General features: G+C 50.7%; 1 protein-coding gene across 2 annotated transcripts in view; it reads right to left on the minus strand.

Annotated features, from left to right (window-relative positions):
• The window catches only part of CHCHD6 (coiled-coil-helix-coiled-coil-helix domain containing 6), a 99,757-nt gene extending 89,500 nt beyond the window's left edge, over positions 1–10,257 (minus strand). Inside the window, exon 1 of one of the 2 annotated variants that reach the window (XM_019958100.2) lies at positions 10,102–10,257. In XM_019958100.2, coding sequence (XP_019813659.2) covers positions 10,102–10,188 — 87 coding nt within the window. In that variant the 5' untranslated portion in view covers positions 10,189–10,257. Of the gene's footprint in view, positions 1–9,911; positions 9,933–10,101 lie in introns of those variants that run through there. The other variant, XM_070777042.1, reaches the window with a different exon arrangement.
• Positions 10,258–15,344: the final 5,087 nt, after the last annotated feature.

Below are 15,344 nucleotides of genomic sequence, written 5' to 3' on the forward strand. Positions count from 1 at the left end.
TGCTGCAGCGGTTGCCGTGGAGATTTTGTTGGCTAGTCCTTCAGTTTTCTGTGAGCTGAAATTAGATCCACAGATTAAATCCAAGTGTCTGGACAAGAAGAGTCCTGGAGGGCGGTGACTGCCAGCACCCCAGGGGCCCTGCAGGTGACAAAAACAGATGAGGAGGCCTGGCAGTACAGCGGGGCGGGGACGGCGGTGAGAGCAAGGCCCCAGGGAGGGCAGCGACCTCACAGCTCTAGCCAAGGGTTGCCACAAGGAAATACAGACCAGTCTTTTGATGTTTACCCCAAAGAACTAAAAAGTGAATTGATGCAAAGCCTCCAAGTTTCAAAATGTTGTGAATAACTTGAAGTTCCTGGGCTGATGGTTTCATTCAAGAAGTAAGGATCCAGGGGCTTAAAGCCTTGTCCAAGGGTCCTGCCTGTGAGCCTGGCTCCAGGTCCCATGCTGGAGCCAGAGACCAGGAGCAGAGCTCCCTCCCCCCAGAGCAGAGCCTGCAGGACCTGGGATGGTGACCTCTGACAGTGCAGAGGGAACCTGTGAACAGGTCCTGAGCCCAAGGAAGAAATTCCCCAAGGATGGGGGCGAGTCCTACAGACAGAGGAGCACAGAAGCGTGAAACGGCAGGGCAGGAGCACAGATCCTCCCCAAGGGACGGGCGACGACAGGAGAAAGTGATGCCAGCACACACAGGGCCCCGGGAGTCAGGCCTGGGAACCGCTGGAGGCAGCAGGAAGCACCTAAGAATGAGATGGAAGTGGGCTGCATCCTTAGCATCAACCCTGGGATGATCACTGACCCAGCAGCTGGTGGGGCTGCCTCTGAGAGTAAGGCCGCTAGACCCGCAAGGAAGGAACCTCCATTGCAACGGTCTGGATTCTATCACCATTGCCTGATACCTGCTCAGAAGTAAAATTTACCTTTTCAAAACACATGACCCTGCTAGCACCAGCAAGGACAGATTTGTGGGAGGCAAGCCTATTGGGAGAAAGAACAATTTATCAGAGATGCAGGGGAAGGAGGGAGATCAAGTGTTCCTGAGGGGGAAAAGGAGAGGGTAAAACAGAAGCAGCTGGAAGGGAAGACGCAAGAGTTGTCACTGGACGTAGAGCAAAAGTGCACCCAGCCTCTGGGTGAGGACTGGCTGGATGGAGCTTCATACATGAGGAACATGACACGTTCAGGAGGGGCAGGGGGACACGTGAATCCGGGGGAACCGCAGGGAGCCCGGCAGCAGCGTCGGGACAGCTCTGGGCTGGCTTTAGAATCCAGTCACCAAGAGCTCATAAGCAAGGACGAAGGAGGTGGCCAGGGCGGGGTGCAGGAAGGAAAGAGGGCTGAACAGGAAACGCTTTGCACGGACAGCAGTGGGATCCTGGAAACCAGGGGGGCTGCAGGAGACGCACAGTGACCTCCCTCCAGGGGGGAACCTGCGGGGTCCAGAGAGCAAGTGGACTTGAGATGAGCCTATAGGAGCCAAAGCGGACAGCCCCCTTATGTTTACATTAATTGACCGTTGACCCAGGAAGATCTTCAGCAGTGCTCAGCACAGTCACAGGTGTCAGCGTGGAATTTCACCTTCCATGAGGTACACACCTGAAAGTCACCTGGGTGCTCACACCATGTAAATTCATTACTGGTTACACCACGGTACTACCCAGAGGACCTTACAGGACGGCCAGAGGTGCCCTGATCGCCAGCTCCACTGTCCCCACACACAGCGAGTCTGGGAGCCCAAGCCAAGGAACAAGGGCACCATCCCACCTGTAGAACGACCCTCGTCCTCAGCAGCTGGGGTGTGGGGGAGGGCCCAAAAGTGCTCTGTGCCCCACAGAATCAGCTCCTTTGTGTCCAGAGACCTCAGCACCAGGAGATGTGGTGCTCTGGGAGCATCGAGGAGAGCCCACCCGGAAAGTGTCCGGCCTGGGACCAGCACCCAAGCCACATTGCCAGACTCCACACCCAGATGTGAGCACACGTGTGCTCGCAGCAAAGCTGAGGGGAACTGGGTTATTCGACTCCCGGCTGTCTTAGTCAGTGTTTCCTGTTGTGAGCCATCCACAGAACTCACCAATGGTCAGCGCTGAGCTGGGCAAGAGTGGGGAGGACTCACGATCAAGCCAGTGAGGCACCTGTGCTGAGCACAGCCCTGCCCCGCACGTAAAGAGGGAGATGTGGCCCCCTGGGAGTCAGGCTCCAGGCCAGGTCCCCTGGCCTCTCCTGTTCTCCACACTAATCCTAACAGGTGCTAAACCAAAGGATGTGATGTAACATGACACAGTCAGGAGTGCTGATGATCGCACCGAGACATTCGAGATGCATGTCACTGGGCAATGGCAGGGTGGAAAAGGAAGTCTGCTGCACATGTGAGGAAAGAGTGAAGCCTTGAAAGAGTAAAAAGCGGAAGAGTAAGGGTCTCAGGTCACAGGTCGCCAGCTTGGATGAAAATGATCCTCAAGTAGCCAATCCAACCACACAATGTAACACGCGCATACTAATGATCCGGGAGCTAGTGAGCAAGGCAGTCTGCACTCCCCAAGCTTACGGAAGAAAAACAGGCTATAAGGACGCAGAGGAAGGGGTGGTGGAGAATATTAAAAGATAAAACCGCCAATCTGATAAAGAGTAACTATGAAAAGTGTACAGCTAACATATTCAGTGGCATAAGACAATGTTTTCTCCCTGAATTCAGCAGCAAGACATGTGCGCTCACCACTTCTACTCAATACTGTAGTGGACATTCTAGCCAACACAACAAGGCATGAAAAAGAAAGTAAGGGCATCCAGACAGAAAAGGAAGAAGTTAAACTGTCTTCATTTTGCAGACATCATGATAGTACCTACATAAACCCTAGGGAATACACACACACACACACACACACACACACACACACACACACACAACCAGAAAACCCTATTAGAGCTAATGAATGAGTTCAGCAAAGGTGCTGGACACAAGATCAATATATGAAAATGAAATGCATTTCCATATGCTAGCAGTGAAGAATTCACAAATAAAATTAAGGAAACAATTCCACTCATAATAGCATCATAAAGAATAAAATGCTTGGGAATAATTTTTAAAGAAATGCAAGCCTTATACACTGAAAGTATAAAACACCACTGAGAAAAACTTTAAAAGATCTAAATAAAGAAAAAGAGATTTCATCTTCACAGACTAGAAGACTCCATATTGTTAAAGTGACAATTCTCCCAACATAATTTTATAGATTCAACACAAACCCCACCAAAATCCCAACAAACTTTTTACAGAAGCTGACAAATTGATCTTAATATATGTGTGGACATGCAAAGGACTTAAAACAGCCAAACAATCGTGAGGAAAAAAGGAACAAAATTGGAATCTTATGCTTCCCTATTTTGAAACTTCCCACAAAGCTTCAAAAATCATGACAGTTTTGTACTGGCAAAAAGATAGACATATAGCATACAGAGCAGTGGAATTTAAACAGGATTGAGAGTCAAGATATAAATTCTGAACCCTTATTTTTACGGTCAACTGATGTTCACCAAGGTCCCAAGATAATTCAGATGGGGAAAGGGTAGTCTTTTCAACAATGGAGCTGGAAAAATTAAGTATTTCATACAAAAAAAAAAAAAAAAGACTGACAGAGCTCAACATGCTCAGGGGCGTAAGCCAAATCCAACTCAAAGCCTGATTTTATAAATGCAGTTTATGGATCAGCCACACCCACTCATTTACATACTACCTGTAGCTGCTCTCACCATAAAGCGGCAGAGTTGAGTAACGGTGATAAAGACTTTCTGCTCAGCAAAACACAAAGTATTTACTTCCTGGTCATCTACAGAAAAACTGCGAACACCTGACTTAGAGCCTTACTTCACAACACCCACAAAATTTAACGAAAAATGGATAAATGTAAAAGCCAAAACTATAAACCTCGTAGAAGAAAACACCAGCGAAAATTTCCACAGCCTTGGGTTAGGCAAAGATTTCTGGGATATGACACCAAAGTCCAACCACTCAAAGAAAAACATTAATAAACTAAACCGCATCAAAACTACAAATATTTGCACTTCAAAGACACCATTAAGAAAATCAAAAGACAAACCACAGCTTGGGAGAAAATATCTGCAAATCATAACATCATAAAGGGCTTGTAACCAAGAAATAAAGAAATCTTGCAACTCAATAATAAAGATAAATAACCCCATTAAAAGCTATTAAAAGTGGGTAAAAGATTTGAATACACATTTCACCCCAAAAATATGTGAGTGGAAAATAAGCACAAGAAAAAACATCCAACATGATTAGTTATTAGGAAAATGCAAATTCAAACAACGAGATACCATTTCACACTCAACTAGAATTGCTATAAACAAAAAGATCGTAACAAGGGTTGGTGAGGATACAGAGAAACTGGAATCTCATACACTGCTGGGGGAAATGTAAAACAGTAGAGTCACTTTAGAAAATAGTTTGACAGTTTCTTAAAAAGTTAAACCTAATAATTTACCAAATTTAAAAACAGAGTGACGCAGCAATTCTACTCTTAGGTTATTTATCCAAGAGAAATGAAAATGTTATGTTCACAAAAAAACATATACACAAATGTTCACAGCAATATTATTCAAAACAGTCAAGAATTAGAAACAACTCAAATGCCATCATTATTTGACTGAATAAATAAAACCCAGAGAGTCCATATGAAATGCCATTTGGCAATAAAAAGGAATTTCTAAGACACACAATGCCGAGGAAGCAACACCAAGACCATTGTTCTCAGTGAAGGGAACTAGACATGAAATATCTATGATGTATTTATATGAAATATCCTGAAAAGGCAAAAAAAAAAAAAAAAAACAGAGGCAGAAGGCTTAGTGGTTACATGGTGCGGGTAGTGGGAACGGGGAGTGACCGCAAATAGGTACTAGGGACCTTTTTAGGCTTTGTAATGTTCTAAAATTCCATTGTGACAATTGTTCAACTCAGTAAATTTGCTTAACAAAAAACACTGAAATGGTGAATTTGATATGTAAAATAAATCGCAGCAAAGCCATTTTTTTAAAAACCATCCTCAGATAAAATCTTTCCAAAGCTCCACCTGTTTAGAGAACCACCATGTTGTATCAAGAGTAAAGTGTAAAGAGCCTTGCATCACCTGTCCAGCCTCATCACCTGGCCACCTCTCTCCACCATCCCAACCGTGCGGCTGCCAGCACACAGGCTACGGAGCTGGAAAGTCTGAGCTTCCAGCTCTACCACAACTTTGTTGTAACCAGGGGCTCCTTCCCCTCCTTGAACCTGCTCCCACACCTCTGACACAGGGGTGAGATCTCACAGGGTCAGCCTGGGGACCAGATGACACAGCACCCTGAAACCACTCAACTCGGAACAGACAGTCCTCTCCCTGCTGGCCTAGGCCCATTATCACCGTCACCTCCTCTGAGGAGCTGTCTGACCAGCCCACCAGGAAGCCCCATCGCTCTTATCCTTTTTATTTCCTTCATGGCCCTTGCAGGGAGTTTTTCTTTTTCTTCTTCTTTTTCCTTTCTCTTAGTTCCTCATCCTGCACTGAGGTCTCCATAGGGACAGACCTTGTGCTTTGTCCCCTGTTGTCTCTGCCAGGCCAGGCCCAGTTCACAGTGAGCACTTGCTGAGGTGGTGGGTCAGTGTGGTACCCAAGCCTGTGTGGAGGGCACATGGCCTCCGGTGTGGGCACATGGGGGCTGTCCCTCATGTCTCACTACCTCCTCCGGTCTTCCCCTCAGCAGTGCTCCAGACCTGCCTCCTGGAGCACTGAATGATGGTGAAGATGGTGTAGCTCTGAGGGTGAAAGGAGCCTGGAGACATCGCTAGAGCAGCAGCCTTGGGGAGTGACTTGGGCAGGGGATCGGGGGTCAACTGGTTGGAAGAGTTACGGGCTGACAAGAAAACACAGAGCTATACCAAAAAGATCTTAATGACCCAGATAACCACAATTGTGTGATCACTCACCTAGAGCCAGATCTCCAGGAGAAGATATCCAGACATTTTGGGTGAAGTCAAGTGGGCCTTAGGAAGCATCACTATGAACAAAGCTAGTGGAGGTGATGGAATTCCAGCCTGAGCTATTTCAAATCCTAAAAGATGATGCTGTTAAAGTGCTGCACTCAATATGCCAGCAAATTTGGAAAACTCAGCAGTGGCCACAGGACTGGAAAAGGTCAGTTTTCATTGCAATTCCAAAGAAAGGCAATGCCAAAAATAATGTTCAAACTACTGCACAATTGTACTCATCTCACATGCTAGTAAAGTAGTGCTTAAAATTCACCAAGCCAGGCTTCAAAAGTACATGAACTGAGAACTTCCAGATACTCAAGCTGGATTTAGAAAAGGCAGAGGAACCAGAGATCAAATTGCCAACATCTCCTGGATCATAGAAAAAGCAAGAGAGTTCCAGAAAAACATCTACTTTTGCTTTATTGACTACACCAAAGTCTTTGACTGTGTGGATCACACCAAACTGTGAAACATTCCTAAAGAGATGAGAATACCAGACCACCTGACCTGCCTCCTGAGAAATATGCAGGTCAAGAAGCAACCGTTAGAACCAGACATGGAACAGACTGGTTCCAAACCGGGAAAGGTGTATGTCAAGGCCGTATATTATCACCCTGCTTATTTAACATCTATGCAGAGTACATCATGCAAAATGCCAGGCTGGAAGAAGCACAAGCTGGAATCAAGATTGAAATAGCAATAATCTCAGATATGCAGATGAGACCACCCTTATGGCAGAAAGCAAAGAGGAACTAAAAAGCCTCTTGATGAAAGTGAAAGAGGGTGAAAAATCTGGCCTAAAACTCAACATTCAATAAACTAAGATCATGGTATCCGGTCCCATCCCTTCATGGCAAATAGATGGGGCAACAACGGAAACAGTGACAGACTTTACTTTCTTGGGTTCCAAAATCACTGCAGATGGTGACTGCAGCCATGAAATTAAGCCATTTGTTCCTTGAAGTAAAGCTATGACCAATCTAGACAGCATATTAAAAAGCAAAGACATTACTTTGCTGACAAAGTTCAATCTAGTCAAAGCTATGATTTTTCCAGGAGTTATGTATGAATGTGAGCATTGGACCATAAAGAAAGTTGAGTGTGGAAGAACTGATGCTTTTAAACTGTGGTATCGGAAAAGACTCTTGAGAGTCACTTGGACTGCAAGGAGATCCAACCAGTGTATCCTAAAGGAAATCAGTCCTGAATATTCACTGGAAGGACTGATGCTGAAGCTGAAACTCTAGCCACCTGATGTGAAGAACTGACTCATTGGAAAAGATCCTGATGCTGGGAAAGATTGAGGGCAGGAGGAGAAGGGGACGACAGAGGATGAGATGGTTGGATGGCATCACCGACTCGATGGACATGAGTTTGAGCAAGCTCCGGAAGTTGGTGATGGACAGGGAAGCCTGGTGTGCTGCAGTCCATGGGGTTGCAAAGAGCCGGACATGACTGAGGGACTGAACCAAACTGAACTGAACATGCTGACATGCAACCAACTTTAACTGAGTCACCTAAGATGGGTATGCGAGGGGCACCAGGAACAGTCACATACAGGACATTCTGGCCATGTGCATACCTGCTCTTACTGGAGGATGACATTAAACATACTAACTGAAATAACATCTGTATGTATTTCACACATGCTTGCTCAGAAAAAAATGGAGGTGAATATAATTGCAGCATTTTGCATTAATTTTTTTTTACCTTCCTTGGAATTAGGACTTGAACTCAATATGTAAATTAATGCTAGTAAGTGTGCAGTCCATGGGTCGCAAAGAGTCAGACATGACTGAGCAACTAAAGTATGCAAACTAGCAAGGCCTTGGCACATAATTTTAAGGGAACTAGAGGGCTTTCCAGGACCAGGCCAGGGGGATTAAATACAAGGTCTTTAGAAATGTTTAACTTTCTCTGAAGGAGCAGGCAGGTTTTCTTCTTTCGCATCCACTTTCTATTACATTAATTTCTCATTTGATTTATCCAATAACCTATTCCAGTAATTTTTACTCACCTGCTTAAAGACAAGGTGGACTCTTCAACCTCAAGTCACTTTGTTAGCATGAAAACCTTATGCCAACCATTGCACTGCCGTCACCTCCTTTCTCTGGTTCCCTCTCTCAAACTAGGCACACGAGTAGATAGAAGGATGGATGGATGGATGGACAGATGGAAGGAATGGAGGAAAGAACAGAGGGAGGAAGAGAGGAAAGAAGAAAGGGCTCTCACAGCTTGGGGCCATCACCCACCTGTATGCCTCTGCACAAGTCATTGTCTGATGAGTGTGCCCAAAGCTCCCTCTAGTTGAAACAGTTTCTGGTAGAAATAAGCAGGGTACTAGCGCCATGCCTAGCCAGCAAGAGGCTGTCACAATTTTCACAGTGCCTTACATATCACTGGGGATGTACGTGGGTTGGAGCTTGGAGTTGTGAGAAAAGGCTATTGCTTGTCCTGGAAAGATCTGGGTTAAAGTCCCAGAGGTAACACTTTGAAGAAGTTCCCTAATCTCTCTAAGCCTGATTCTCCAGTTTTAAGGAGGATTTATACTTTTCAGAACTGCTAAAAGAACTAGAATTAAAATGTACCCATCTGTTATAAAACCCAAGAGAGAGGGTGCTCCTCTATCAACTTAAAGGAGTTCCCTAGGAAGCCTCCGACTGACCAGATTTTCCAACAATCCCCAAACCAGGTAACAACGGTGGGCGAGTGCCCAGACAGAGCCTGGAGCATCTTTCTAAATTCTGACTCAGGTCTGCTTCTAACCTTCCAACAGGAGCTGAGCCATCTTCTCCCCATTTTGTCTTTGCCTCAAGTCAGGTCAAGACTGGATAACACCTAGTAAGCACCAAAAATGCTAAGTAGGCTAGGCAGAGAATAGAGGACCCCACAAACCACTGTACTTTTTCTAAACACACGCACACCTATCATCTTCTCCTAGGCAGCATCTAGGATTATCACAGCTTCTCCTTTTTTTTTTTTTTTTTTTTAAAGATGTAGTGATTGAGACTCAAAAGATAAAGCTGTTCACTCCAGGCCACACAGGTAATGAGCATCTCTGGAGAAGTCAGAGTGCCTGACTTCCTTTTCTGAGCCACCTCCCTAATTAGTGAATTCACCAAGGCCCGGCTGAGTGCCTTCCATGGACACTTGGTGCCTGCTTCACTGGGTTCTCCGTTTAATCACTCAGCACCGGTCTAAAAGCACCCACGACATGCGAGGCACAGGTGCAGGAGGAAGGGGGCTCCTGGAGTCGGCCTCGCTCAGTGCCAACTTGCTAAGCTTGACGTGAGAAGTACTTCAAGCCTCAGCTGTCCTCCGGCCACAAAATGGGCCAACAGAAGCCGACTTCTCAGAGGGCCATGGAGAATTCACTGACAGGATACCCACAAAGTGGGTACCACAGCCCACGGCCCGGGCTGAGGACTCAAACGTGAGCCAAGGGAGGCTGCAGTCAGACAAGAGCTTTGGCCTCAAGGCGGAGACACTGCGGCAGGAAGCACAATTAAGAACTGAAGCCTGCACATAGGTTTTAAACAGTGGTGAGCGAGAGCCACGACAAAAACCCGTGTGTGGCCGCGGGGGTGGGCAGGCGCTTCAAACCTTGTCACGGAAGGACGCTGAGGTGAGACCTCAACCACAAGAACTGAGGAGCGGATTTGAGGGAAACTGGGGGCGCGAACACAGCCCCGTGCGGGGGTCGCGAGCGGAGCAGGTCGCACCTCGACGGACGAGGCCTCGAGGCCAGCGAACGGGGGGCGGGGGTCGGGAGGGGCTGGCACCGGGGAGGGGGCGGGGGCGTCGGGAGGGGCTGGCACGGGAGGCGGTCAGTCAGGTCAGCAGCGCAGCTCCGGAACTCAACGGGTGCAGCTTGTGGTCCTCTTACAGGCATCGTCGTCCGAAGGCGGCGAGGACGCGGATCCGGGGCGACAGTCGGGCAACGAAGCCCCGCCCCCCATCCCCGCCCATCCTGTCACCCGGAGGAGACCAGGCCTGAGGCGCCCTCCCCCTCGCGGCCCTCCCGCGGCCGAGAGACGGCACGCCTCCAAACGCCCTCCCGCCGGCCGCCCGCTCACCCGGATGCCCTGCAGCACCCGGACCCGCTCCTCCTCGTCCATCCCGAAAGACGCCCTGCGGCCCTCGCGGCTCTCGGCGCTGCCCATGGCGGGAGGCGGCTCAGGAGCGCCGACGCTTACGGGACCGGCGCCACCTGCCAACAAAACCGCGTCCTATTGACGGCCGTTCGGAGTCCAGCCAATCCCGGCGCGGGCCGCGGGGCATTGTGGGGGCTGTAGTCTCCCGGCGCCTCCCGCCGGACCGGGAGCACGCGGCGCGGCGACCGAGGTCAGACAGCGCGCGGCGGGATGGCTGAACGAGGGGGCCGGGCCAAGGGGGCCAGGACACCATGGAGGCCGCACCGGGCGGGCGGAGCCCCCTCAGATTCGCGGTGAAAAGGCAGCGAACGGGCCTGTGACTGAGCTCCTCGGCGCTGAGGAAGACGACGCCGCCGCGATGCGGGAGAGAAGCTGGACCTGGCGGACGCTCCTCTCAGGGGAGGAGGCGGTGGAGGAGGCAATTCGTGCGAAGCCCCTGAGGCGGGAGAAGGAGGCCGAGGGCCCAGCTCGGAGAGCGTGAGGGAGCAGAGCGGACCGGAGGAGAGCGGCCAGGGCCTTGCCAGCAGGAGGACGGGAAACGGTTCTCAGCGTCCAGGAGATACGCGACGTGCCAGAGCGTCGTGTTCACGCCTGTCTAGCTGGGCCACAGGTGTAATGGACGCGGTGACCAGAGAAGTGCTGACATTGATCTGCCAAAGTGCGCCCCAAGTGGAGTTTGGGATCTGGAACTGGGGCACCCCCTGCGGTGTCCCAAGGAGGAAAGAACAGATCTGGGATGAAGGCCCAGCAAAGGGTGTGGGCCTGGGAAAGGGGAGAAGGGGCTGCAGCCCCAACTCTCAGACCTGATGGGAGACCATCCTGGCACTGGCTGCCCCACTTCCACCGCCTGCAGCTGCACCCCCTCCCCATCACGGGACTCTTAACAGGGTTCTATGAATTCATTCAAATGTATGCACAAACTAAGGAAACGACACTGCACTGTAATAAGAGCTACAAGTTGACACGATTCCTCCTAGAGCTAGTGGTCATTCTGGCTGCCTGCTTGGCACAATGGTTTTCCAGCCTTCTGTACCTATTAGCAAGGGAAGGAGGTGCCCACCTGGGAGTGTCGGGTGGGGTCTGAGTAGCCAAAGGGGTCTCCATCAGAGCTGCCTGTGCCTTCTCTGCATTCAAGGTCCCACACAGAGCTGGGGCCACACCAGAAAGTGACTGGGGACCGTTCCCTTTCCTCCCATCATCTCTAGCACCCTTCTCAGCCAAGCTAAAAAACACCTTCCAAGTGGAAGCCTTGTGTTTGCTGCAAGATAGGCTTCCTAGGTTTCCACCAGCGTGAGAGAGAAGAAAGTTTCTTTTAATTTTAGTTGCAATTCCCTATTACTATATCTAAAGTTAAACATCTTTTTATTTGCATGCTGGTCATTGATATTCTTTTGGGCTTCCCAGGTGGCGATAGTGGTAAAGAACCTGTGCCAAGGCAGGAGACCTGAGAGACACAGGACAATTTGATCCCTGGGTTGGGAACATGCCCTGGAGGAGGGCACTGCAACCCACTCCAGTATTCTTGGCTGGAGAATCCCATGGACAGAGGAGCCTGGCGGTTGTAAAGAGTCAGACACGACTGAAGTGACTTGGCACACATTATGCCGGATAGACTGTTTTCATATAGATCTCCACCAATTACATAGATTTTTATATAGCTCTTATCCTTTATTGAAGATTGCATTGTTTTGCCACTGAATTTAAAAAGCCAGCTTCATGGTAAACTATTGTCCACATGTACACAGTACATATCTAGATTTGTTTCTCTATTCTTCAGCTATTTTTATAGCAACTCACCACTGATTTAACTGCTATAACTTCATCAAGTATTTTGAATGTCTCACAATTAAGTATTTCATACAAACACACACACACACACACACACACACACAGGATCTCGGAACGCAGGAACGGAAAAAGACCCTTTTTAGTCCTTCCCTCCCCCATGTTGTAGCCATTAAGGAATTTCAGGTGCTCCTGAGCAGTATAACCTGTGTCCCCTTCTACCCCGGTAAGGAGAAGGTATTTGCCTGACTCTTCCCTCACCCGGGGAGAAGGCAGTGGCACCCCACTCCGGTAGTCTTGCCTGGAAAATCCCATGGATGGAGGAGCCTGGTAGGCTGCAGTCCGTGGGGTCGCTAAGAGCCGGACACGACTGAGCGACTTCACTTTCACTTTTCACTTTCATGCATTGGAGAAGGAAATGGCAACCCACTCCAGTGTTCTTGCCTGGAGAATCCCAGGGACGGGGGAGCCTGGTGGGCTGCCGTCTATGGGGTCGCACAGAGTCGGACACGACTGAAGTGACTTAGCTTAGCTTCCTTCACCCAGTATACGTGCCTCATCCAATCAGCAAATGACTGGCAAGACCCCTATCCCTCTCCTTGCACCCTAGGTATAAAATTGGACCAAGGACCCCCGTTCAACTGTTGGCTCGCCCTTGAGCCAACCCATTGTTTTAACAGTGTCTCCCACTCTAATAAACTTTATTTCTCTTTCATTCTGTCTTGTGTCTGGAAATTCTTTTCCAGCTCGCAATCGGACCACAACACCCCCCATCCTGACTGCTCCATGAAATAGTAAGGGTCATTTGGAGCCTCTTGGAACCTGGAAGGGCAGGGGTGAGGAGGAGAGGGTGGAAAAGAGAGTGAGCCGCTCTGAGTTGAGAGCAGCGGGTGGCGGGCAGCGGGGAGCCTAAGAGGATTTTTATTCTCCAGAATAACAGGGACATCTGCCAGTTTCCTTCAGATTACTTTGATTAGCAAATCTCCCTGCATCCCTTCCATCCTCCGTCTCTCTCCTATAAACAGAGCCTGAGTGGGGGATTCTGGTGCAAGTTGTTTATTGGCGGACTACCTCAGGAGAAAGCCAAGATGCCATCAAATTTGTGAAGCTCTCTGCAACCCCACAGTGGAGGACATCTTTGCAGGAGCCATGGAGATGGTTGACAAGAACCATCCCCGAAGCACAGCCTGGTCAGCGTCCAGAGCACCACCTGCCCTTCACCACCATCTGAATGTGAGGGGGACAGCAGCAGCCTCCCCACTGCCCCTCCTGGTAGACTGGTGGTTGGGGAACCTCCTCTCTCCAGCCGGGGAGAAATAGGCGTTAGCATGACACTCAGGTAGGAGTTCCCGTGGGGTGCCTGCTCAGAGCACTCGCTCCTCACGTGGAGGACTCAAGGCTGAGAGTCTGGGTCGGTGAAGGATGGAGGCGCTTCCCTTCTGCCTGCCTGGCAGGTTGGACGTCTCTCCCCGTGGTCTGGGTGTGGAGGTGCCAGGCCTGGGCTAGTAGCATCACACCTGCCGTGCCCACCTCCTTTGGCCCAGATGGAGGAAGCGGCTGCAGAAGGCCACTGCCCCTCTTAGCAACAGAATTCCCAGAAGCCAATCTCTCCTGGAGTGGCACTGGTCACCCCAGCCAGGACCAGGCCCTGGCAGAGGGGCAGGGTGGCCTGGGCGGCTTTGATCAGCCAATCACTCCCGGGGTCTGATGGAACCAGCCGCCAACATCAGGAGGCCTCTCCACCCCTGCAGGTCCCCTGCAGGCTCTCCCGACATCCAGGAAGTGTCGCTGGGGAGCAAGCCTCCAGGTGGGACCTGCCTCCCCCACCCCCCCACCCCCACCGCCAGGTTCTTTTTCGCTGAAACTTCGGCCTCAGAAAAGGATGCTTCCGGGGAAGAACCGGCCAGAGAGGCACTCGGGAGCCGAGAGCCTGCGCCCCAGCGCGGCCCCAGGACGGGCAGCCCCTGTCGCGGTTCTCCCAGGGCCAGCTTGCAGCACGTGGCCGCGGGGGCCGGGGGACCGCGAGCTCAGTGGGAAGAGAGGGGCTTGGTTCAGCGAAGGCGCGTGTGCCACTGGCTGCGGCGGGGTCGGCGGAGCGGAACCGGTCTGCTGATGGCTGCCTCTTCGCGAAGCGGTCCCTCCTTAGACGCCCCAGCGCACACGGGCGCGCGTGCGGGTACACGCTGCAGGTACCGACGTGCACGCGCAGTTGCACATGTGCGCGTGCCCCAACCGCCCAAGCTGTAACCTGAGCTGGGCTTCGCGTCTCTCCAGCACAGACTCTGGCACCGCTCCGGGCAGAGGCTCCACGTCGGGCGGGCACAGCCAGGCCCAAGCTCGCGGAGCAGCCCGGGCACGGCCTCGGGGGCCGCCCAACCGGACCTGCCTCGGCGGCTCCCCCGGAATGTCGCGCCCCCACCCCCTGCCTCTCACCTCACACTGCTGTTATTTTCTTCCCTCCTGATAAGATCGCTCTCTGGATCGTTGCTGCCTGTTAGTTGTTTATGGTTGATCTCCAGGCAATACCGCCCACACAGCTCCCAAGACAGAAGCTTCAAAGCCGAGAGACTGTGTCGGCTTCATTCATTCCGGAGTTCCTAGCACCTGGCACAGGCCCTGGGACTGACCGCGTGCTCAGGAATGGGCCCTGGCTGGCTGAGTCACTGACCCACTGACCGACTGACTGACTAGGCTCCCCTGCTGGTGAGCCAACCGCTCCAGGTTCAGAGAGGCAAGAATCTGAGTAATTGAGAGGATAGACTTTCATTTCGGTCCCAGCTGTGCTGCCCAAGTGGTGGCTTCACCAAGTTCCTTCGCTGCCCTCTGCCTCAGTGTCCCCATCTGTAAAACAGGCATAAGCACAGTAGGTACATGTAGCGGTGATGTGGGATTGGCTGAGTTGATACACGGCAGCACAGGGACCCAGAACAACAGCTGGCAAAAGGAAACATTCAATTATCACTAGTTATTGTTACTGGACTTACTGGGTGGCTCAGATGGTAAAGCATCTGCCTACAATGCAGGAGACCTGGGTTCGATCCTTGGGTCGGGAAGATCCCCTGGAGAAGGAAATGGCAACCCACTCCAGTATTCTTGCCTGGAAAATCCCATGGACGGAGGAGCCTATTGGCTACTATCCATGAGGTCCCAAAGAGTTGGACACGACTGAGCGACTTCACTATCTATCTGTCTATGCTTACACTATCCATCATCCAGAGAAACCTCCGGAGGTGGGGCTCAGAGAGGGGACATGGCTATGAGATCGCAGAGACAGAATTTGAACTATGGTCCAAACATCTCAGAGGATGAAGCCCTTTCTAAGGCTCCACCGGCTGCAGCGCCTTCCTTGGAGTGTGGTCTGCCTGGCCCTTGGGTGTGAG

Source organism: Bos indicus, chromosome 22, assembly GCF_029378745.1.
Source record: "Bos indicus isolate NIAB-ARS_2022 breed Sahiwal x Tharparkar chromosome 22, NIAB-ARS_B.indTharparkar_mat_pri_1.0, whole genome shotgun sequence".
Classification (NCBI taxonomy): domain Eukaryota; kingdom Metazoa; phylum Chordata; class Mammalia; order Artiodactyla; family Bovidae; genus Bos; species Bos indicus.